The sequence below is a fragment of the Eleutherodactylus coqui genome, chromosome 1 (genome assembly GCF_035609145.1).
Source record: "Eleutherodactylus coqui strain aEleCoq1 chromosome 1, aEleCoq1.hap1, whole genome shotgun sequence".
Classification (NCBI taxonomy): domain Eukaryota; kingdom Metazoa; phylum Chordata; class Amphibia; order Anura; family Eleutherodactylidae; genus Eleutherodactylus; species Eleutherodactylus coqui.
Window position 1 is genome coordinate 512,520,848 of NC_089837.1, and position 26,367 is coordinate 512,547,214.

At 46.6% G+C, this 26,367-nt stretch overlaps 1 protein-coding gene across 2 annotated transcripts in view; it reads left to right on the plus strand.

The window, feature by feature from the left end:
• The window catches only part of LOC136588577 (uncharacterized), a 126,082-nt gene that overhangs the window by 11,875 nt on the left and 87,840 nt on the right, over nucleotides 1-26,367 (plus strand). For both annotated transcript variants that reach the window (XM_066587932.1, XM_066587923.1), the window contains exon 3: nucleotides 16,127-16,249. In XM_066587932.1, coding sequence (XP_066444029.1) covers nucleotides 16,127-16,249 — 123 coding nt within the window. The remainder of the gene's footprint in view (nucleotides 1-16,126; nucleotides 16,250-26,367) is intronic.

The window sequence follows — 26,367 nt, forward strand, 5'->3', positions numbered from 1 at the left end:
CTGGGGCAGCCCATAATGTCTGCAGGAACTGTTTTGATTACTTTACCATATCCCTTTTATGTTATGCCTTCTAACAGGTTTCACTATTTGTTGCTCTAGCTCATTCCATTATATATATAAAATATATATATATATATATATATATATATATATATATATATATATATATATATATATATTGTTGAGCGACCCGGTGGGCGCCTAACTGTTTAGGCTGTATTTGCAGTTGACTGCTCTTCGAGACGTTTAAGTCCAGACAACTCGCCCCCTACTGAAGGATGAGCCTGTGATTTCTGAGATTACCTTCAAGCAACTTCTTTGTTTTCGTTAATTCTTTGTGCTTGTTACCGTCTTTGTATACTCCCTTCCCTTCTGTGTAGAGTCCCACCCCTGCATTCCTTCCCCTACGCACCTCCCCCCATTTCTCGACTCCTCATCCTACAACACGGAGTTTGGTCAATCAAACTTAACATCAAATCTCTCCTTCCCCACCTAACTTACTCACTTTTCTCCCCACTTCAGGAGAGGACCAGCTTGTCTGCTCAGCGCCGGTGGCATGAAAGACCCGCTTCACATCACCTCATTTAATGTTAAAGGTCTGAATTCTCCCTCCAAGAGGCACCACATAGCACTCATATTAAAGAGGTACGGATCGGGGGTTGTTTTCTTGCAGGAGACCCACTTCAGGGGAAACAGATGCTCGTCCCTCCCTGGCAAGCAGTTCCCACAGGGGTTCTATAGCTCCCACCCTTCGTCGGCCTCCAAGGGCATTTCTATTTTGCTCCATAGATCCGTTGCATTCTCCTGCGAGGCGCGATACTCAGACGAGGAGGGCAGGGTTCTGTTCTTAAGGGACTCACTTAACAATAACAAAATAACCCTCGCCAACCTATATGCACCAAATACCGACCAGGTGCCATGGCTGATTAGTCAATTAGAGGACCTTAGACATTTTGCCATCGGCCAGATTATATTGGGAGGGGACTTTAATCTTACTCTGTGTCACTTAATGGATTCATCAGTGGGGAAATCCCAATCTTCCCAAAAGAAATTAAGAAAACTTCTCCGCACCCTCTCAGAGATAGGTTTGGTAGACACTTGGAGACACCTGAACCCATCCTCCAGGGATTATACTTTCTTCGCCCCAGTCCACTCCTCCTTCCAGCACCTGGACTACATCTTCATGTCTTCCTCCCTTTTACAATCTACGGTGAAATCCACTATCGGATCTATTACTATCTCGGATCATGCTCCCGTCCACACTAATCTCCTCTTATCTAACCCTTCTCCCCGAGAATGGCGTTTGAGACTTAACCTCTCCCTCCTCGATTTAGAAAGCGATAGAACACATCTCGGTAAACTTATAGGAGAATATTTTCAACTCAACAACCCAGAAGGCCGTCGGTCCCTATGGTTTGGGAGGCCCACAAGGCTTTTATAAGAGGACTCTTGATTGCCTTGGGCTGAAGAGTAAAGAAAAAACAACAAAAAGAGATTGACGACAAACTTAATCAAATCGCTAAGCTCGAACTGGTCGCTAAACATTCTCAATCTAAGTCACTCCTAGGCAACCTAACCTCCCTTAGGAAGGAACTCAAACCCCTTCTCGAAACTAAATATAATAGAAAACACCTCTATCTTAGGCATTTGGTGTATGCTCAAGGTAATAAGGTAAGTAGATTTATGTCCTCCCTTATTAAAAAAGTGCACTCTAGAAACCTCATAAATTCTATTAAAACCCAAACCGGCTCCCGGGTCTTCTCCACGCCTGAAATCACCATTGAATTCCAGAACTTTTATTCCCGCTTATACAATCTTCAAGAGTCTCCATCCCCTGAGGCCAAACTTAAAGCAAAGAACCAGATTGACTCCTTCCTAGCAGATTTAAACCTCCCTAGAATTGATAATGCTGAAGCAGCCGATTTTCTGGCCCCGGTCACTCCCCAAGAAGGGAGAGAACTGCTAGCTCCCCCCCCCCCCCCCCCCCCCGGCAAAAGCCCTGGACCCGACGGACTTCCCTTAATCTATTATAAGTCATTTAGTGTTATCTTAGTGCCCCATCTAACTAAACTCTTCAATTCACTACTACAAGTAATCCCCCTTCCCAAACAAACACAAGAGGCCCACATCACTTTAGTCCATAAGGAAAATAAAGACCCTGAGTCCTGCGGGAGCTATCGCCCTATCTCCTTAATAAATCTGGACATGAAGCTCTGGGCTAAACTACTTACAAAAAGACTAGAAAAACACGTGGCAAAACTGATCAACCCGGAACAAACAGGCTTTGTTAAAGGCAGAGAGGGTAAGGACAATTGCTGGAAATTACTTAATGCAGCAAGATACGCTCAAACACACAAAGTCCCGTTAGCTCTAGTAGGAACTGACGCAGAAAAAGCATTTGACTGCGTCAATTGACTATATATGGAACTCGTTCTTCTGAATTTCAACATCCCCCCTAAATTTGTCTCTGCAATCCTGTCCCTATATGCTATGCCCCACGCCCGACTTCAAATTAATAATTCCCTTTTCCCCCCTTTTAATATAAATAACGGTACTCGCCAGGGCTGTCCCCTTTCCCCTACCCTTTTCATCCTGGCCCTGGAGCCTTTCCTCCAACAAATTAGATTAGACTCAGTGATCCAGGGACTGAGGATTGGTGACAGGACCCTAACCACTAATAATACGCCGACGATATTATTTTCTTAATAACAAAACCGGAAAGGGGCCTCCCCCACCTCGTTTCTCTTCTAGAGGAATATGGAGCTCTCTCTAACTTTAAAACCAACCTAGCTAAGTCGACTGTTCTTAACATCTCAATATCCGCCGCCCGATATAGAACCCTTGGGCATAATGCCCCTTTTACCTGGTCCGACTCAGGCATAGACTTCCTAGGTATAGGATTTACCTAAAATGCCGAAGATCTCCCTCTTATTCCCAAGATCAAAAATCTACTACACTCATATGATTTACCGTTTATCTCTTGGCTAGGCAGAAAAACATTTTAAAATCCTACGTCATACCGATTATTTTATATAAGATCAGGCTTCTCCCGATATTCGTTCCAACCAGCTTTTTCAAGACTGTCCGCACAATTTTCTCCAGGTACCTGTGGATGGGGAGGAGACCAAGATTACCTCACTGTCTTCTAATCAGAAGGCGCTCTAAGGGAGGAGGGGACCTTCCCTGTGTGCGTGATTTCTACCTCACCACTCAATTGAACTATTGGCTAGAACTTTCCCATGTGAGCAAGGAACCCCTTATCCAGGCTTTAGCCAAAGGATATTATGGTCCTACCTTCCTGGAAGATCTCTGGTTTCCGAACATAAAGAACTATAGAGGCCGGAGAACTAACCCCCTCCAAAGGGGCCCGCTAGAGACATGGGAAGCCATGAGAGAGACTTTAGCGCCAAGACCTTCCCCCTGCACCCCCTTGAACGCTTTGTATAAACTGATGGACCTCCCTCTCGACCCATGCTCTGCTGGGACTTGGAGAATTTTTGCGAGTAGACACATACAAGATGTTCTCTCCTTATCTCACAAGCCCCCCCTCACCATACTACAGGAACTTCTCCCCAACCAGACGCTACCTTTTCTGGACTTCCTGAATTCACACAAGTCATCGAGGCCCCTGACCCCTTTTGAGAAGGTGATTAAGACATGCTCCTCACCCTCGCGGAAAGTATCCTTTACCCGTAAAAAATTCCTTTCCCTCACCCCGGCCACGAAACCTGCCTTCCTCGTCTCCTGGGAGAGGGAGCTTCGAGTATTCCTCTCTCAAAGCAAAACCAAACTCATTCTTAAGACAGCCCTTGGTCTATCTTCGTGTGTCATTTCACAAGAATCCCACTACAAACTCCTAACGAGATGGTACAGGACTCCACAATGGTTATTTGATCATAAACTAGCCTCGCATGACACGTGCTGAAGATGTGAAGCCTCTCTTGGCTCATACCTACATATCTGGTGGGAATGTCCGCTTATATCCCCCTTCTGGAGGGATGTCGGAGGGGTGCTGAAGAAACTCTCCCCTAATCTGATTTTATCCCCTGAGGTGGTTCTCCTGTGGAGGCTGTCCCCTGCCTTCCACCCTCTTAAACATAAACTGATTGCTCAGTTGATTGATATTGCTAAGGCCCTTATTCCCCTGATGTGGAAACAACGAGACCCCCCTACTTTGACTCTCTGGAGGGATAGGGTGGACTTCCTTGCAAGCCTCGATGAGCTACTTGGGTGGTCCAGTGGGACTCATGATAAATTTTTAAAAACGTGGACCCCTTGGCGTGTCATTAGGGGATACATTAACTGATGGGTCTACATGCTGGCGTTGTCCAGGTAAGAAGTCTGAGTACTGGACACCCAAAACCTTCCGCAGCGCACCTTTTTACTTTCTGGCTGACGGATCCTTGTCCAGACTGAGGAGGCTCCTACCCTAGTCAGTATACAAAACTGGGTTGGGCCCTCAGACCCCTTCTTCTGAGGAGCGGATGGGTCATCTCCTTCCCCACTATTTCATCACCTACCTATTCCCTATTCCCCCACCCCCTCTCCCCTGGTTTTGCCTAGGGGAGCGGCAACTAGTAGGTTAAGTTCACCCCTGGTCGGGGAAGTTGTACTAGATCTTATGGACCGCTCTTAGCTCACTACCATTCCAAAATGTTGGTTATTCCTCCATTAGAGCTCACTTCAATGCACAAGCTCATTGATGTTTTATGTGTCTTTACCTTGTAAAACTCAATAAAAATTGATTTACAAAAAGAAAAGTGTCATTGACCTGCTCTATGACTGTGGGCTTCGAGTATAGGGAGAAGATAGCTGAGATTACTTGCATTGGGACTCCAAATTTATACAAGGCGCCTCTCATGTAGTTTCAAGTAACTCTAAAAAAAATTTCTGAGCGTCTGCTCTAAGTAGAACAAGAGAGATCTTCTTCAGCCTAGCCTAGTGCATTGCTTGTATGATGTGAGATGTGTTGAACTTCCCTATTTTGGACAAATCACACTTGGTCAGGAGGTAGAAGTTTAGTGAGAAAGGATGAGATTCTATGTGTGATAAGTTTTGCCTACAATTTAAGGTCTGTTTTCAGTAAGGACATTGGTCTATAATTACTGCATAATTCTAGGGGTTTGCCCTCCTTGGGGAGTAAAGAGATTAATGCTTCTAAAGATTGTTTGGGGAGGGAGTTACAAAGTATGAGAAATGGTGGGAGATGGATTCTGGAGAATTTTTTATATAATAACATATGGGTGAATCCATCTGGTCCTGGGCTTTTCCCATTGGGAATTGATGAGAGAAACTTTTGGATCTCTGGAGCTGTTAATGTGTGGAGTAACTGTGCTTTGTCCTCTTCCGTAAGCTCAGGTAGAGTTATTGAATTTGGAAAAGGGATGTTGGCAGATGAGATTGCAGATAGGAAGTCAGGGAGGGAAATGTTTATTAATTATACAAAGCTTCAAAGTAAGTTCAGAATTCTTTGGTGATCTCTGTGGTAGCTGTAACTGTATTAGTTGTGGGGGATTGGATTTTGTAGATGATCATGGCTTTAGAGCCTTTGGCTCCATGTGCATATATTTTGAATTTAGAGAGTTGTAATATTTTAGCAGCTTTAACATTTAGTTAATCTAATTTATTTCTAAGACTATCAAGGTCAGGTAGCAAATCAGAGTTTATGGACTTTTTGTATAGATTCTCTGCCCTAGAAATTTGGGATAGAATGGAGTTAATTTCAAGTTCTCTTTGTGTTTTAAATCTGGATCCCAGAGCAATCAACTCGCCTTTTTGCATTTCCCAGACTACTGGAGTGGAGCTTTCTGGCCTGTCATTTAGTTTAAATAACCCCTCCAATTTCTCTGAGAGTAGGCTATTGTGTTTCTCATCTGCAGTGAGTGTAGGATTGAGCTGCCAGGTCTATTCCTTAGCTGGTAGGTCTTGCACTGAAATTTTGGAGCATAATCTGAAATTGTAATTGAGTCCACCTCCAGTCCAGTGATTGTTTGCAAAAACTTTTCACAGATGAACAGATAGCCAATCCTCTGTAATGAGGCATGAATATGTGAGCAGTATAGTGTTTGGTTTCAGGATTAAGTGCTCTCCATGCATCTTTAAGATGATAGTCTGAAAGAGTAATTTTGGTCAAACATATTCATTTTGTCATGAGAAGCGAGGTAAAGGGGAGGGGGAGGAGGAAACTGAGTAAACCCCCCTCGAAAGTGTCCGACAGGAGTTGTAGTACAAATGGGACTTGTAGACAAATACCTTACTAGAGGCTGGTTTGCGCTGTATCACAAGGAAGTCTGTAGTCAAACACCTCAACAGTGTCCAATAGGAGTTGTAGTACAGATAGGGATAATAGTTAAAACACCTCACCAGTGTCTGATGGGAGCTGCAGTACAGATTTGCCTTGAGTCAAAACACCTCAGTAGAACATGGTGGGCATTGTGGTATAATTGGGATTAATAGACCAACACCCCAGCAGTGCCAGGCGGGAGCTGTAGTATAGATGGAGTTTGTAGCAAACACTTCACCAGTGATCAATAGTTGTAGCCAAGATGGGAAAGTAGTCAAACACCTCCGAACTACCTGATGGGAGCTATAGCACAGAAGGAGTCTGTAGTCATCCACCTTAGCAGTGTCCGGTGGGAGTTTCAGCACAGCTAAAGTTTGTAATAAAGCCCTTCAGCAGTGTACGACAAGAGTTGCAGTACAGATGGAGTTTGTAGCGCCACTCCTAAATCTCTCCCGTCTTCATCATTGTGTCAGGGAGCCCAGCAAATAAAAGAAGTGGCATGAAAGTTGTCTTCACTACTGCTAGTTGGGTAAAGAGTTTGTGATGGAGAACCCCTCTCCTCACCTCTGTCTCCTGTTATCTCCCTTACTTCTCTCTGTCTCCCCGTGTACTGCAGCCCAGTATTAGTGTATCTTGACACCACTGGAAGCTAGGGTTTTAACAGGAGGAAAGCCCCTGCCACACTCCCAGCTCCCGATAGGTGCTAGATAAAGGTCCTGGAAGAGGTCCTAGGATTCATTATATTGCAGCCACCCCTAGCTGTCACAGACTGTCCCCCTGCTGCTGTGTCCTTCCTCCGGTAGTGATTGAATGTCCCCCCTGTGCTATAAGGGCTCCCTGCGCTACTCTGCGGCCGACGGCTGTAGCAGCTCTCCCCAGTGCCGGTCACCAGCACTTGCATGGACCAGCGGGTGTGGCCACTGGCTTCTCCCCCACTGCATCTGGAGCACTACCGCCACTCAGCAGCGCTCACATGTGCAGGCCGATGGCTGAGTCCGGTGGTTTCTCCCCCACAGTCCTCAGACGTGGCGGACATTGACTGTGTCCGGTGTCTTCTCCCCCACACCAACAAGAGCAGGACAGGCGACAGCGGGCCAGGATGTGTGACTATACAGCCCTTGCGGACACTGCCGCTCCGTAGCCGTGGCCTCTGGGTCTGCTGTGAGTTCCACGGCCGAACAGCGTCTTCTTATCTGGCGCCTACAGCGGCTTCCGTGCCGGCCTCCCTGCACTGCCAGCACATGTGGCACCACAGAGCAGCTGCAGACAATGAGGGAGCAGTGACGCGGCATGCCCACTCTTAATGCACTGTGAAGCTGCCGGATACTACAAATAAGCCGATGTTAGTCACTGGCAGGACCTCAGAGCCCGAGCAGGGGGAGACAGCCCTGCAGCCAATGAGAAAGGGGGGGGGGGGGCGTGCCCAGCCTGTCAAGCAGGTTGTATCTGGACACCACCCACAGTTACGTTGGTGTCAGGATACACTAATACCCTGCAGCCCCCTCTCCACACTCTCTCCACTTCTCCTCCTTCCCACTGACCTTGCATTCCTCAGTAACTTTATATGAGACTAGATGGCGTGTTATCCCTCCACCCCCTGCATCCAATATGATGGCTAAAGGGAAGATGGCGGGCAGAGATGGTCACAGTGTTTGTGCCACACTCAGGCCTCTTTTTTTTATTTCCTTATAGGGTTTTAGTGTTTCTTCGCTGCCTTTTTGTTTCAGTACTTTAAATGCCTTCTTTCTGTTGTCTATTTCCCCCTTTGCACCTTTATTGAGCCACAGTGGTATTCTCCTTATCCCCTAACCCTTTATTCCTGTAAGGTATGAACCGCTCACAGTCAGTATTCAATATGGTTTTAAATAATTTCCATTTACTGTATGTACTCTTAGCTTAGAGTACACTGTCCTAGTCGATAACGTTAATAGCATCTTGAAGCTGTTTGAACTTTGCCTTCCTCAAATTTAGTATGCTTGTAGCTCCCTGAAAAAACGCTCTGTTAAAAAACTGGTGGTAATATATTCTATGATATTCATTATTTACCAGGTGCCCCACAACTTTCAACTTTTGTATTCTGTCTATTGGTTAACCCCTTAACGACAAGCCCATAGTGTTTTTACGTCCTGCCCAAGTGGGCTTTATTCTCTGAGGACATAAACACATGTCTCCTGCAGAGAATAAAGCCCCGTGGGCTCTGGACGTGACAGCACCATGCTGTCGGTGCCCGCAGGTTATCCAATGGATAGCGCCGATCTCAAAAAAAGTAAATAAAAGTGCCTTAAAAGTTAAATATGGATCGGATCCATCAGGGCAGCTGAAAATACTCACCCAGGTTCCCCGATGTCTGCTGCGGAGAAAGGGTCCTCCGGGACCCGGCGCGGCTCTTCTGCGCATGCGCGCCAGACGAATGACGTCACGCGCGTGCGCAGAAGAATGGGAACCCCGGGGAGTTTAAAATCTCCTGGTTCCCGGCTCCTGAAGGTAGCCGGGAACCAGGAGATGTCCCTGAAGACCAGGGATAGCGGCGATCGCGATAACGTTTAAAAAAAAGTAAAAATCAGCTTAATTTCACCTCTCCTCATGGATCGGATCCATGAGGGGAGGTGAAAATACTCACCCCCGGTCCTCAGTGGCATCCCGGTCTTCCGGGACCTGAGTCCCCTTCTGCGTATGCGCGCCCGATGATTGACATCGGGCGCGTGCACAGAGAGGCTCAGGACCCGGGAAATTTAAAATCCCTCTGCTCCTGGCTGCCATGTGTAGCCAGGAGCAGAGGGATTTCACTGTAGAGATGATCACTGTTATCCAATGGATAGCAGTGGTCATTTAAAGTAAAAAGAAGTGTAAAAAAGTAATTTAAAAAAGTGTAAAAAAGTTTTAAAAAAAGTTTAAAAAGTAAAAAAAAAAAAGTTTCAAACGCTTACATTTCATCTCCCCTCACGGATTATATCCGTGAGGGAGGATGAAATTACGTACCTAAGGCCCCCGGATTTATCCGCGCACCTTACCACAGCTTCTGCGCACGCGTTGTCGCCAAAGCGGCAGACGCATGTGCAAAAGCCATGGATTGCCGGGATAACTTAAAATCTCCCTGCTCTTGGCTACAAAACTTAGCCGAGAGCCTGGAGATTTCACTGGGGGCCGCGGTGAGCGGTTCCTGATCACGTGTTCGCCGTTATCCAATGAATAATGGCAATCATGTAAAAGTTAAAAAAAAGTTAGTTTCATCTCCCATCACCGATGCAATCGGTGAGAGGAGATGAAACTTTTTACCGGAGGCCTCCGTATTTGCACCCGACACGATCCTCATCCGTGAACTTTCCCGGATTCTGCACATGCGACCGCCGGCAAAACACCGGACACATGCGCAGGAGGCGGGGAGTCCAGGAAACTTAAAATCTCCTTGCTCCCAGCGACCAACGGTCTCCGAGAGCCTAGAGCAGTTACGGGTGGCCTCGTTGAGCGGTCCCCGGTCACGTGATAAAAAGGTAGCAATCTACCTTAGGTCGGTCTCACATGATCGGATACGAATTACCGATTTCGCATGCGTCTGATCCGCGGTAATACGCAGATCAATCGCATTGGATTACACAATTCCACTCACATTAGTGGGTTGGAATTTCGTAATCCACTCGCAGAAAAGAGAACGCAGCAGGTTCTATTTTACTGCGGATATACACAACATAGAGCCCATTGTGCTCCATGGTCGTGGATATACCCGCTGCCCATACGCAACTACATTGTATATGGGCTGTGGGTACCCGCGTCATCGCTAAGCGACGGTGCGGGAAATACAAGCAAAAAAAAGTACTGCGCATGACCGCCTGTGTGAGTAGGCAGTTATGCACAGTACATTACGCGTCCGTACGCAGGGTCACAGCCGGTCTCACAGCTGGGATCTGCTGCGGGCCTCCGCAAGCGGATTCCACCTACGCTGCGTGAGCCCGGCATTATTCAGACCGCTACCTGTAATACGTAATTTACAAGAAGCCCCGGGAACGCTCGCCTTCATGCAGTTCCAGGAGCAGCTTGTTGAGCGCCTTCTGTGTGAGACAGCCGCACTGCAGCAAGATTACAAAGCCTCACAGAGGGCCACTTTTTACACCCCATCCCCGCCGCTGAGGTCACAAAATACCCCCTAGCGAGAGAGGAGGGGGAATACCCGGTTTTCTTGCCCCATGTGCCCAACGCAACCAGCCTCCGTAATTACCCCTGTCTTCGGACATAAAACGCTGTTTAAATTATTACTTTTATCTAATATTTAGGGAATGCCAAAAAATGGGGATGGTGGGGGGGGATTATTTTTAGGAAGTCAATGTTTTTTCCGTATAAGTGGGCATTGGGGCCTTGAATTTATTCAGTTGTACCATGAAATCCAGCGGGCATTCCCTCCATTTTAGGCCTAGCCATGTGTCCTGTAAGTAGTTTAGGGCCACAATGGGTATGTTTCTGCACACGGGACAAACAGGGGTATCCATTCTGGGGTGCAAATCCTCATTTTCATGTGTACTATAGAAAAAAGTCCTGTCTTTAAAATGACATATTTGCAAAAATATGAAATTTTAGTTTTTCTCTTCTAAATTGCATTGACTTCTGAAAAAAAACTGTGGGGTTAAAATACTCATGACACCCCTCAGTGAATACGTTAAGGGGTGTAGTTTTTAAAATGGGGTCACTTGTGGGGGTATCTATCATTTTGACTCCTATGAGCCTTTGGAATCTTGGCTTGATGTAGGAAAACAAACTGTTCCTCAAAATGCTGAAAAGTAATGTTAAATTTGTACATCATCTAAATGGTTAAAAAAACCGAAAGTTTTTCCAATGTGCGCCCAAAATAAAGTAAACGGATGGAAATATTTATCTTAGCAAAAATTTCTATATTATGTTTGCACATATTTGAAATATTGCAGTTGGAAATGTGAAAAAATGACGATTTTTTTCAAAATTTTCCCAATTTTGGCGCTTTTAATAAATAAACACAAATTCTATCGGTCTTTTTTTTACACCTAAATGAAGTACAACATGTGGCGAAAAAACAATGTCAGAATCGCTTGGATATGCAAAACCTTTCTGTTGTTTTTCCATGTTAAAGTGACACATGTCAGATTTGCAAAATTTGGCCTGGTCATTAAGGCGCAATAGGCTTGGTCACTAAGGGGTTAATATTAAAGGGGTTGTCTCGCGAAAGCAAGTGGGGTTAAGTACTTCTGTATGGCCATATTAATGCACTTTGTAATATACATCGTGCATTAATTATGAGCCATACAGAAGTTATTCACTTACCTGCTCCATTGCTGGCGTCCCCGTCTCCATGGCTCCGTCTAATTTCGTTGTCTTCCTGCTTTTTTAGACGCGCTTGCGCAGATGGGTCTTCTCCCTTCGGCTCGGCTCGGCACCATCGGCGTTTTGGCTCCACCCCCTTGTACACGTCATTGCGTAGCCCCGCCCCGTCACATGTGGGAGAAGACCCATCTGCGCAAGCGCGTCTAAAAAAGCAAGAAGAGACCGAAATTAGACGGAGCCATGGAGACGGAAACGCCAGCAACAGAGCAGGTAAATGAATAACTTCTATATGGCTCATAATTAATTCACGATGTATATTACAAAGTGCATTAATATGGCCATACAGAAGTACTTAACCCCACTTGCTTTCGCGAGACAACCCCTTTAAGTCTAAAATGGCCATCCCCTGGTTGGGTCCTGTACAAGCTGTGAAAGTTATTGACCAAAACTTGTTACCTTTTTGAGATCCACAGGTTTCGGCTTGAACGTTTATATCCAGATAGTTAAAGTCCCCCATAATAATTACCTCCTTGTGATTTGCTGCTTCGTCTATTTGCCTCAGTGATAGATTTTTGGTAGTTTCTTTTATATTTAGTTGCCTACAGAAACCCTCTATGAGGATTTTACTTTTCCCTCCGTGTACAGTTAGGGCCAGAAATATTTGGACAGTGACACAAGTTTTGTTATTTTAGCTGTTTACAAAAACATGTTCAGAAATACAATTTTATATATAATATGGGCTGAAAGTGCACACTCCCAGCTGCAATATGAGAGTTTCCACATCCAAATCGGAGAAAGGGTTTAGGAATCATACCTCTGTAATGCATAGCCTCCTCTTTTTCAAGGGACCAAAAGTAATTGGACAATGGAATCTAAGGGCTGCAATTAACTCAGAAGGCATCTCCCTCGTTAACCTGTAATCAATTAAGTAGTTAAAAGGTCTGGGGTTGATTCCAGGTGTGTGGGTTTGCATTTGGAAGCTGTTGCTGTGACCAGACAACATGCGGTCAAAGGAACTCTCAATTGAGGTGAAGCAGAACATCCTGAGGCTGAAAAAAAAGAAAAAATCCATCAGAGAGATAGCAGACATGCTTGGAGTAGCAAAATCAACAGTGGGTACATTGTGACAAAAAAGGAATTCACTGGTGAGCTTGGGAACTCAAAAAGGCCTGGGCGTCCACGGAAGACAACGGTGGTGGATGATCACCGCATACTTTCTTTGGTGAAGAAGAACCCGTTCACAACATCAACTGAAGTCCAGAACACTCTCAGGGAAGTAGGTGTATCTGTCTCTAAGTCAACAGTAAAGAGAAGACTCCATGAAAGTAAATACAAAGGGTTCACATCTAGATGCAAACCATTCATCAATTCCAAAAATAGACAGGCCAGAGTTAAATTTGCCGAACAACACCTCAAGAAGCCAGCCCAGTTCTGGAAAAGTATTCTATGGACAGATGAGACAAAGATCAACCTGTACCAGAATGATGGGAAGAAAAAAGTTTGGAGAAGAAAGGGAATGGCACATGATCCAAGGCACACCACATCCTCTGTAAAACATGGTGGAGGCAACGTGATGGCATGGGCATGCATGGCTTTCAATGGCACTGGGTCACTTGTGTTTATTGATGACATAACAGCAGACAAGAGTAGCCGGATGAATTCTGAAGTGTACCGGGATATACTTTCAGCCCAGATTCAGCCAAATGCTGCAAAGTTGATCGGACGGCGCTTCACAGTACAGATGGACAATGACCCCAAGCATACAGCCAAAGCTACCCAGGAGTTCATGAGTGCAAAAAAGTGGAACATTCTGCAATGGCCAAGTCAATCACCAGATCTTAACCCAATTGAGCATGCATTTCACTTGCTCAAATCCAGACTTCAGACGGAAAGACCCACAAACAAGCAAGACCTGAAGGCTGTGGCTGTAAAGGCCTGGCAAAGCATTAAGAAGGAGGAAACCCAGCGTTTGGTGATGTCCATGGGTTCCAGACTTAAGGCAGTGATTGCCTCCAAAGGATTCGCAACAAAATATTGAACCAAAAAATATTTTGTTTGGGTTATGTTTATTTGTCCAATTACTTTTGAGCTCCTTAAATGTGGAGTGTTTGTAAAGAAATGTGTACAATTCCTACATTTTCTATCAAATATTTTTGCTCAACCCTTTAAATTAAACGTTACAATCTGCACTTGAATTCTGTTGTAGAGGTTTCATTTCAAATCCAATGCGGTGGCATGTAGAGCCCAACTCGCGAAAATTGTGTTACTGTCCAAATATTTCTAGCCCTAACTGTATGTCTGCCCATAGAGACTCCACATGTTCATCTCACTCACATATATCTTAAACAGGATTTAGCATAAAGAAACTCCTCTCCTTCCTTTCTTGTTTTTACAATCACTTCTCAACAGACTGTAACCCGGTAAGTTCACTGACCAGTTAAGCTTTCATCCAACCAGCTGTTACGTCGATTATGTTACAGTTTTCCTCTGACATAATTACTTCCAGTTCATCAACCTTATTTTTCAGACTTCTAATAAAAACGTAGAGGTTTTTTGCCATTTTTAATTTTAAGTGTATCAATATTAACTGTTCTGCCAGTTCTAACTGTATTGCCCCCTCCCACCACTCTACCTCCATTTCCATTACTTACTCCCAGGTCATTTATACACTGTCTTCCTCTCTATCTCTCTGGTTCCCCACCCTCTGTCAGTCCCTAGTTTAAACACTCCTCCAACCTTCTAGCCATCTCCTCCACCAATGCTGCATCCTCCAGATTGAGATGCAGCACATCCTCATGGTAGAACTTGTAGCCAACAGTAAAGTCAGCTCAGTTCTCAAAGAACCCAAACTCCTCTTTTTGCCTCAACTCTGGAACCACTTGTTTACCTCCCTAATCTCCCGCTGCCTTTCTGGTGTGGCACGTAGTACAGGTAGCACTTAAAAAAATATTACTTTCGTGGTCCTTTACCTAAGCTTACATCTTAGCTGCCTGAAATCATTTTAAAAGATCTTCTATCTAACTCTAGCTTTGTCATTGGTGCCAATGTGTACCATGACCATGGGATGCTCACCAGCCCCTCCCAGTAATCTTTTAACCCAATATGTAATGTGTCAAACTCAACAGCCAGAAAGACAACACACTTTCTAATGATCCTGGTTTTTGCAACAGATTACAGCTCTTTGTCCCCCTAATAATTGCGTTTTCCACTACCAGAACCTAGCTAGCCTTCCCTGCACTCTTATTTCCCTTGTTACTGCAGCACACTTCCCCCTGGAACAGTGCTAATCCTATAATGGCATCCTCCTCATCTGTCAACTTTGCAAACTTGTTGGGGTGTGCCAGTTCTGGATTAGTTTACCTGGATCTCTTCCCTCTACCCCTCCTCCTGTCAACCATCTATCTTCCTTCTCATTCAGCTCTCCCATGCTACCATCCACTCACATATCAGTGAGCCGCAAACTCTTTTCCAGTTTGCCAATGGACCTCAGTGTTGTAAGCTGCACATTTAGATCCAGCATTCGGGCTCCAAATGTGCAACATGCTCACATCTTCTACAGCAATATGTACCCTTGAATGGCTGTTCAAGGACTGCGTAGATGGCACAAAATTCAGAAATAAAGCCTCATATAAGCCCACTGACTTGTGGGTTAAGCGATCATGTGATCAGATGTGCCTGTTATATGATCAGTCTACCCTAAAATCACTGGGCGAGCTGTACAGGGGCAGATTACAGAGGTCAGGAGCAAGAGGAGGAGCACAGGTGAGTATATATATATATATATATATATATATATATATATATATATATATATATATATATATATAAAAAATTTTTTTTTACATATTTCACCAACAATTGTCCTCCGCTTCTGTCCCAGGGACCTAGTGGCGCACTGGGAATTTTATGGGTGGGTTTAATGGCCAGTCTGATCCTCTCTTCAGGATCCTGTATTTTTCTTTGAGGCAAGGCAAAAATTCCAACTCTCCAGAAATTCCCAGACAGTCTGTAAAAATAATACACTTTTCCATGAAAAAGAAAATAGTAGATGTGTCCATGATCATTAGTTGGTTGGTAATACTTCAACAGGTTATTATGACTGTAATTATCATGTTATAGCTCACAGTAAATACTGATGAGACCATATCAGTATCTGCCCTACAAACATATATGACTTATAATCTTTATCATTCTTTGTGGTTTTCCAATTTGTCTATAAAAAAAAATGTTGTCCGCCTGGTATTTTTTTTTAATAACTTGCTCAGAAAAAAATAGAGATTATTATTATTAAAATTAAAATTCAGATTGGCAACCATGAAGCGAGATAATCAGGAAGTCTGCATGTCCCTGACTGCCTGCCATACATCTGCCGCCAGGGCCACAGGATATTTATCTTGGCATCTTTCAAGAGGCTTTGGTGATATATGGCAGATTTGACAACCCTGTCGTAAATCTGGGAGTTCTCCCCTTTGTCTGGAAGGCTCATAGACATTACGGAAGAGTTGACAAGCATGTAATAATCTTCACTAACTCCTATTTTGTCTGTTTTACATTTAGAACAATGGAAATCCATGTTTTCGCAGTCACCAATGTAACAGCGGGTGTTGCATTCTTAGGGGCTCTTTGTACAATGCAGTATGTGTACCAAAATATGAGAAAGTTCGGAAATGTCTCGGCCCGGTGAGTACCTGTAACCAGCTGTTGTCCTAGCTTCTCATAGTATAAGGTGTAGATTACATGGGTTTTAAACGGTCATATCCATGTTAGATTTTCTGTCGTGGATCTCTCAGTTTAATCCATGGTAGAATATTGAAGTTCTAGTTTGGAATTCTGCTGTATCTTTTGTCAATGGGGTAAATACACATTCGCCCGCCGGATCTGGTTTCCATGTGATTGGTATTTCAATTATTTTTGCTGCAATTTGGATTTAAAAAATTTACATGAAGAAACATGTATCCTATATGATCTACAGCCGGGATCTGCGTGCCAATCCATGGAATGCTAAAATGGTGTGAATTGGGCACAAAATTGGGTGCAGAATCTGTATCTAATTCTGGGGCCAAATACCCCATGAGAGCAAGAACTATAAGACCTATGTCTGTCTAAGTAACTATTTGCATTGCCTATAAAAAAATCCTGAGCAATTTATCTTCTAACCCTACATGAAGCTGATCCTCCTTTATCCCTCCTGGAAATGTATAGCTGAATCCCCTCTCGGAGTGCTTGTACATGTAGCATTAGTGCGCCGCACACTTTTACTGCATATCACATTTCCAATGCAGTGTTTGGATGCATGGGTTTTACAGATACAAAATATTAAAACCATGTTTCATCTGTACAAACCGCGCATAAAATACTGTTGTCATTCAAGGAAAAAAACCCATACGATTGGAGATGTAGTGTCAGACAGGACATTCTTGGTAAATGGACCTCCAGCTGCACACGGCATTTCCAACCACTGAGTTAAAGTTTTTCAAATAATTTACTAAAAATGCTCAAATCCGACTAAAAGAATTACTGAAAACTGCCAAACTTACTGATACAGAGATACAAGAGCAGGAACACCCCAGCTCCCAGCAGCAGGCAGAATGCTATATGGGGGAGGGGCACCAGTGCAGAATATTGTTGTATGACCGCTCTCACACCTACCGTACATTAGGGGCTGCTTAGTATTATACCTGCACATAGATAAGGCTTGTACAGGGGCCAGTCACAAAGATACATGTAGTGCATCATGCAGGCTTACAGCTATGGGTGATGCCCCTATTCATAAATCAGAGGGGGTGTCCTTCATATTCTAAGTGTACAAAGCACTGACACCCCGGATCCCCAGAATTTAAGGGCCAGGATGCTGCCTGCATGGGGCACTAAACATATCTGTGTGACTGGCCCCCTAAACAACCCATATGTATCTATGTGCCGGTATAATACTAAGCAGCCTCCCTGTATATGGTAGGTGTGAGAGCGGTCATACATCAGGATTCTGCCCCGGCGTCCCTCCCCCATATAGCACTATGCCTGCTGTGGGGAGCTGGGGTGTTCCTGCTCTTTTATCTCTTTTTATATATATATTATATATATATTATATATGTAAAATTGAATGTATGTGTGTGTGTGTCTGTCTGTCTGTTTGTCCCTTATGCGCTACTACACCATTCATCCGACCGCCATGAAACTTTGGGAAGTTGTTGAGTACACTCCTGGGACAATTACTGGCATAGTACATTTATGCTATGATAAATGGCGCGTGCGAGCGTCGTCGACAGTTACACCCCCCCACAAAGATCGTTCGATTTCCATCATTGCCACTAATTCTCCCACCTCCGGATGTCGTAGAAGCATAAAATTCGGCACGAGCATTGATTATGTCATAAATAGGAAAAGTTAATGGGTCCCAACTCGATTATTCAATTCTAAGCGCAAAAGAATTAGCGTCCAAATTTTAAGTACATAATTAGAGATGAGCGAGCACCAAAATGCTCGGGTGCTCGTTGCTCCAGTTGAACTTTCCGTGATGCTCGAGAGTTTGTTTCGAGTAACGAACCCCATTAAAGTCAATGGGCAACTCGAGCATTTTTGCATATGACCCATGCTCCGCTAAGGTTTTCATTTGTGAAAATCTGGAAAACCCTAGAAAGTGATGGAAACGACACAGAAACAGATAGGGCAGGCGAGGGGCAATATGCTGGGCTGCATCGCAGGTTCCCAGGTCTCACTATTAAGCCACAATAGTAGCAAGAGTGCCCCCCCCCAACAATTTTTACTTCGGACAAACCCTCATTAGGAAGGCAAACCTTAGCTAAGCACCACACTACCTCCAACTAAGCACAATCATTGCCTGTGGGATACACCGCTGACTCTTCTGTGTTACATGCTACCAACCCCCCCCCCCCCCCCACGACCCTGTGTCCGCAGCGCACACAAAAGTGTCCCTGCGCAGCCTTCACCTGCCCTGATGCCACACGCTGGCTGCATAGCCACACTACCCTCATGTCTATTTATAAGTGTGTCTGCCATGAGGAGGAACCGGAGGCACACACTGCATAGGGTTGGCAGGGCCAGGCAGCGACCCTCTTTAAAAGGGGCGGGGCGATAGCCCACAATGCTGTACAGAAGCAATGAGAAATCCAATCCTGTGCCACCTCCATCAGGAGCTGCAAACGTGGGCATAGCAATGGGGAATCCATGTGCCCACACAGTATTCATTCTGTCAAGGTGTCGCATAGCTCAATCCACACTGCAAGGTGAAAGCCGTCAGCGCTCTGCCCCCTACCCAAGTCAATCAGTGTCTTTGTGCCAGACAGGTCAAACACCGCGATGGGAACTAAGTGGGCACCAACAGCATAGGTGGGTCCTAGGCAACCCAAGATATGAACAATTAATAAATCTGGGCGGCCAAATATGGCAGACTTGCACCACGCCCACGACATAGGCCTCGGTCCACAGCCTCAGCAGTCGTAGGCATGAAGCGGACTTTCACTGCACCCAGGACATAGGCCTCTGCACAATCCCTCAGCAATCGTGAGCCTAGAGCAGACTCTAAGGCTAGCGTAGCTGTGAACGTCTCATTAGCGCTGTATTGCTCCTGTAGTTTGTCCCAATGCAGTCCCCCAGGATAGTAGAGCTAACGTCAGATTAAATACAGGTGAGCTTCGGCCCACACTGCATGCCCCAGTCAGACTGGGATTTTTTATAAATACACACAGGCAGGTACAACTCCCCTATGGGAAGTCCGTGTGGACCCACAGCATGGGTGGGTCCCAGGAAGCCAGCGGCGGTACATAAATAAATCAAATTGCAGTGCCCTCCACAGCTGAGCTAACGTCAGATTAAATACAGGTGGCCTTTGGCCCACACTGCATGCCCCAGTCAGACTGGGGCTTTTTATAAATAGTCACAGGCAGGTACAACTCGCCTATGGGAATTCCGTGTGCACCCACAGCACGGGTGGCTACCTGGAACCCACCAGCGGTACATAAATAAATCCCATTGCAGTGCCCTGCACAGTTGAGCTAACGTCAGATTAAATACAGGTGGGCTTCGGCCCACACTGCATGCCCCAGTCAAACTGGGGTTTTTAATAAATACACACAGGCAGGTACAACTCCGCAATGGGAATTCCGTGTGCACCCACAGCATGGATGGGTCCCAGGAAGCCACCGGCGGTACACAAATAAATCCGATTGCAGTGCCCCAGACAGCAGAGCTAACGTCAGATAAAATACAGGTGGGCTTTGGCCCACACTGCATGCCCCAGTCAGACGGGGGTTTTTAATAAATACACACAGGCAGGTACAACTCCGCAATGGGAATTCTGTGTGCACCCACAGCATGAGTGGCTCCCTGGAACCCACCGGCGGTAAATAAATAAATCACATTGCAGTGCCCTGGACAGCAGAGCTAACGTCACTTAAATACAGGTGGGCTTCGGCCCACACTGCATGCCCTAGTCAGTCTGGGTTATTTTCTTTTGGGCCATGTACGTTGAACACCACGATGGGAACACTTAGTGCACCCATAGTATGCGCAGAAGCCTGTAATACTCCTGTAGCAAAGGTATAAGCTGACCCCACTAACAGTTATGTTGCAGAAGTCTAGGGAGACCATATTAACACTTCTGTAGTAACAGTATAGACAGACCCCAGTGACATTTCAGTAGCTGCAGTATAGGCAGAGCCCAGTATCAGCTACATTTCAGTAGTAACAGTATCAACAGACCCCTGTAACATTTCCGTAACAGCAGTATAGGCAGAGCCAGGTATTAGTGGGATTTCAGTAGTAACAGTATCGACAGATAGACAACACCTATGTGGAAAAGCTAGTATTTTCTAAGACAAGAGAGGGGCATTTGATTGCAAGGAAAAGGATATTCAAGGTACTGAAAGCCTGCACTCCTCCTCATCTCAAGTTTATTATGGAAAGGCTTCATTCATAGGTTTTCTGTTACCCATTTCAAAGTGTTAGCAAATAGCAATCCAAGTTTCCGGCTACTACCACGCATCTTTCTTAGAAATTACCAAGGATGATCACAAGTAAAGGCCTCATCATCAGTTAGTCCAAAATCATTCAGCGAGTATGTGGTTCTCAGCTGGCCTGCTTCCACGAAGGATCGGTGCCTGCTGCTACTCTGTCCCTTGCCCTGCAGGGATGCTGTGTACTATAGTCACCTGTATTCCGACTTCAGCTGTACACTTATCTTTGGACTTAACAGTACCAACAAGTTGGAAGACACCATTGCTCTACCAGTCTTCTGAAAGCTTCAGCTAGGGATAACGGACCAGTACCGCAGTTTTATTTAGTTGGTTTTCGGAATGTGGCCAGGATTAAGTGGCCCGTGGCAGGGGAGGTGGTGGGGGCTTTCTTATTGTGTCGTTTAAGGTGAAATTCTTGGACTGCCGCCAGACGGACCACTGTGAAAGCATTTGCCAAGAATGTTTTCATTGTTGGAGGAGGAAGAGGGGGGATGTTTTTGAGGCAATACGTGTCCTGTCCACGTGTCCGTGGTTATATGCACCTTCCCAGTAACCGCGTTGCTGAAAAATTGTCGCGCCTGGAATCTAGTAGCGCAGCCTCACCGCCATCATGTCTTTGGGAAGCCTCCATTTCCACAACCCTGTAACATACCAGTAGCAGCAGTAGAGACAGAGCCCAGAATTAGTAACATTACAGTGGTAAGAGTATGGACAGACCCCAGTAACATTTCTATAGAAGCAGTATGGGCAGAGGCCAGTATTAGTAACATTACAGTAGTTAAAGGGGTTGTCCCGCGCCGAAACAGGTTTTTTTTTTTTTTTCAACCCCCCCTTCCCCGTTCGGCGCGAGACAACCCCGATGCAGGGACGTAAAAAAAAAACCGCTCAGCGCTTACCTTGATCCCCGCGCTCCGGTGACTTCTATACTTACCGGCTGAAGATGGCCGCCGGGATCCTCTTCCTCCGTGGACCGCAGCTCTTCTGTGCGGTCCATTGCCGATTCCAGCCTCCTGATTGGCTGGAATCGGCACGTGACGGGGCGGAGCTACACGGAGCCCCATTGAAGAAAGCAGAAGACCCGGACTGCGCAAGCGCGTCTAATTTGGCCATTCGACCATTTTAGACGGCGAAAATTAGTCGGGCTCCATGGAGACGAGGACGCCAGCAGCGGAGCAGGTAAGTGAAAAACTTTTTATAACTTCTGTATGGCTCATAATTAATGCACAATGTACATTACAAAGTGCATTAATATGGCCATACAGAAGTGTATAGACCCACTTGCTGCCGCGGGACAACCCCTTTAACATTTACAAAAGTTATATGAGCCTTTTGGGCCACAGAAAAATTACCTGTTCGGGGTGATTACGTGAGGTTTCTGGAGGAGGAGCAGTAGGAGGAGGATGAATATAATACACAGATTGATGAAGGTAAAGTTCCCCATTTTTTACGGTGATAGAGAACAATGCTTGCATCCGTGGTTGCAGCAAAAATAATCTTTAGATATCGCTGCTGTCCGCTGGTGGAGAAGAGAAGTCTGGGGAAATCCAGGCTTTGTTCATCTTTATGAGTGCAAGCCTGTCGGTACTGTCAGTTGACAGGCGTGTACGCTTATCCGTGATGATTCCCCCAGCTGCACTAAACACCCTCCCTGACAAGACGCTATCCGCAGGGCAAGCTAGCACCTCCAGGGCATACAGCGCGAGTTTGTGCCACGTGTCCAGCTTTGACACCCAGTAGTTGTACGGAGCAGAGGCATCAAAGTGGACAATCGTACGATCGGCTACATACTCCCTCACCATCCTTTTACAGTGCTCCCTCCGACACAGTCTTGCTGGGGAGCCATAAAGCTGGCAAAGGCCTTGGAGATTGTTCCCCTGCCGGCGCTGAACATGCTGCCTGATCTCCGCGCCTCCCCTGCTACTTGGCCCTCAGAAATGCGCCTTCTGCCACTAGCGCTGTCAGATGGGAAGTTTACCATCAGTTTGTCCACCAGGGCCCTGTGGTATAGCATCACTCTCAAACCCTTCGGCAATTAAAGTGGAAAGGTTCTCCTTATACCGTGGGTCGAGCAGTGTGTACACCCAGTAATCTGTAGTGGCCAGAATGCGTATAACGCGAGGGTCACAAGAAAGGCATCCTAACATGAAGTCAGCCATGTGTGCCAGGGAACCTGTACGCAACACATGGCTGTCCTCACTAGGAAGATCGCTTTCAGGATCCTCCTTCTCCTCCACAGGCCATATACGCTGAATGAATGAGAGGCAAGCAGCATGGGTACCCTCTGCAGTGGGCCCAGCTGTCTCTTCTTCTTTCTCCTCCTCCTTCTCCTCAGGCTTCTTCCCCTCTTCCTATCCAGCGACATACTGTCTTCCCCTGCCTTCGTTTCCGACCGCAAAGAGTCAGCCTTTATGCTTTGCAGGGAACTTCTCAACAGGCATAGCAGGGGAATGGTGACGCTAATGATTGCAGCATCGCCGCTCACCATCTGGGTAGACTCCTCAAAGTTTCCAAGGACCTGGCAGATATCTGCCATCCAGGCTCACTCCTCTGTAAAGAATTGAGGAGGCTGACTCCCACTACGCCGCCCATGTTGGAGTTGGTATTCCACTATAGCTCTACGCTGCTCATACAGCCTGGCCAACATGTGGAGCGTGGAGTTACTCCGTGTGGGCACGTCGCAAAGCAGTCGGTGCACTGGCAGATTAAAGCGATGTTGCAGGGTCCGCAGGGTGGCAGCGTCCGTGTTGGACTTGCGGAAATGTGCGCTGACCCGGCACACCTTGCTGAGGAGGTCTGACAAGTGTGGGTAGCCTTTCAGAAACCGCTGAACCACCAAATGAAAGACGTGGGCCAGGCATGGCACGTGTGTGAGGCTGCCGAGCTGCAGAGCCGCCACCAGGTTACGGCCATTGTCACACACGACCATGCCCGGTTGGAGGCTCAGCGGTAAAAGCCAGTGGTCGATCTGCTCTGTCAGACCATGCAACAGTTCGTGGGCCGTGTGCCTCTTCTCTCCTAAGCTGAGTAGTTTCAGCACGGCCTGCTGACGCTTGCCCACCGCTGTGCTGCCGCGCCACGCGACACGGACTGCTGGCGACGTGCTGCTGCTGACACATCTGGATTGCGAGGCAGAGGTTGCAGAGGAGGAGGAGGAGGAGAAGGAGGAGGAAGGTTTAGTGGAGGTGGCATACACCGCCGCAGATACCAGCAATGATCTGGGGCCCGCAATTCTAGGGGTGGGTAGGATGTGAGCGGTTCCAGCCTCCACTAAATTCACCCAATGTGCCGTCAGGGAGATTTAGTTGCCCTGCCCGCCTGTGCTTGTCCACGTGTCCGTTGTTAAGTGGACCTTGCCAGTAACCGCGTTGGTGAGTGCACGTACAATCTTGCGGGAGATGTGGTCGTGCAGGGCTGGGATGGCACACCGTGAAAAATAGTGGCGACTGGGGACCGAGTAGCGCGGGGCAGCCGCCGCCATCATGTTTTGGAAAGCCTCCGTTTCCACAAGCCTGAAAGGCAGCATTTCCAGGCTGATCAATTTAGACATTTAAAGCTTGAGCGTGCGGGTGCGTAGCGGTGCATTTGCGCTTTCGCTCCAACGATTTTCTTAGTGACAGCTGGAAGCTGCGCTGAGACACATTGCTGGATGTGGCCGAGGACAGCAGAGGTCAGGGTGTGGGTCCAGGCCAGGAGACACTCGCGCCTGTGTCGTGAGAGTTGGGTTGGAGATCAGTGGCAGGTTGGGGCCCAGGGGGCGAGGCAGTGCAACCCAGAGGTGGTGAACGGCCTTCGTCCCACCTTGTGGGGTGCTTGGCCATCATATGCCTGCGCATGCTGGTGGTGGTGGCTCCCCGGTTGATCTTGGTGCGACAAAGGTTGAACACCACAGTTCGTCGGTCGTCCGCGGTCTTAGTGAAAAACTGCCACACCTTTGAGCACCTTGGCCTCTGCACGGTGGCTTGGTGCGAGGGGGTGCTTTGGGAAACAGCTGGTGGATTATTCGCTCTGGCCCTGCCTCTACCCCTGGCCACCCCACTGCCTCTTCCAACCTGCCCTGCGGCTGCAATTGCCTCCCCCCTCTGAAGACCTGTCCTCAGTTGGCTTATCACGCCAGGTGGGGTCAGTCACCTCATCGTCCAGCGGCTCCTCCTCCGAGTCCTCTGTGCGCTCCTCCCTCAGACTTACTGCCCTTACTACTGCCTCACTGATAGACAACGGTGTCTCATCGTCATCGTCCTCCTCACCGACAGAAAGCTCTTGAGACAGTTGCGGAAGTCCCCAGCCTCATCCCCCGGACCCCGGGAACTTTCCAAAGGTTGGGCATCGGTTACGACAAACTCCTCCGGTGGGAGAGGAAGCATTGTTCACAATCTGGGCAGGGACCCGAGAACAGTTCCTGGGAGTCTGCCTGCTCCTCAGAATGTGTCATTTTCATGGAGTGAGGAGGCTGGGAGGAAGGAGGAGCAGCAGCCAGAGGATTCAGAGTTGCAGCAGTGGACGGTGTAGAAGACTGGGTGGTCGATAGATTGCTGGATGCGCTTTCTGCCATCCACGGCAGGACCTGCTCACACTGCTCGTTTTTTCATAAAGGTCTACGACGTGGACCTAAATATTGTGATATGAAGCTGGGGATCCCAGAAACTTTCCTCTCTCCTATTCCCGCAGCAGCCAGCTGCGATTCACCAGGACCAGGAACTGGGCCTATTCCCACACCCTCACGTGGAACCCTGCGCCCTCGACCCCATCCACGTCCTCTACCCCCACCCCCACCCCTCAGCATGGTGGATTAAGAATCGAGCAGACACTGAGCAGTGTAAAAATTTGTGTGAACTATTGCTGCGCAGTTGGTGGCTGCCAGCGGTTATATAACGCAAAATGAAGCCAGAGATAAATTATAAGGAAGGATGCAAGCAGGACTAGCTGTGCAATATGCAATTGTGATGCACCTGAAGTCCCACAGGCCACGCAGTCAAATTCACTCTGTCTTCTCCAGTCTGGTGCTTTGTCACTTGTTCTTCTTATGTTGTATGTATGACGGACAGGGTGTCTTGCAAAAGTATTACGGAGCTTTTCCTGAATGTCATTATTTTTTTTTTTTTTTGCTAGATGGCGCTGCAAATACAGTACATACAAGGGGTAGACAGAAATATGGAAACACCATATTAAATGCCTGGGGTTTTAAATTATTTGTACTGAGCTAATGTTTTGACCCTTGCTTGGCTGAGAGCTTTCCTGCCAAATTTGTGTTTACTTCACATCTTGCTGTGCTCTGGATGGTTTTGGGACCAGCTGGTAACAGAAGCTGTTGGACTTCAAGGCCTGACTAATGGAACCTTGTTGCTCAGGCAGATGTTCATTTCTGCCCAGCAGCATCTATGTCATAGTACCTCCACTTAAAATTGGATTTTACATGTCTTATTAAAATACGATTTATAATTCCATGTAATTTATGGCATGCATTTTGTATGGTGCTTCCATATTTTTGTCCACCCCTATAGTTATGTCACAATGTGGCGGTTGCTGACTGGGCTGTGTAGTATGGCGTACAAGGTGCCGGAAGGAGATGCCCATATAACATGTTATGTAGAAGTAATGTTAAGAAGCCCACCAGTAGTACAGTGAGACTGATGTATTTATGCCACTATTTATGGCTGAAGCAAAAGCCATATTATAGGACTACTCGGCTGTTTCCGTAACTGCTGACTACACCTGGCCACTACATACAGTCATCCCGAGGCAGTGGGGTCCAGAACTAGAGATAGGTGCAGGTCCCAGAAGTCACTAATAATGGGCTGATTTGATTGCAGATCTTGGTGCAGAAATTAA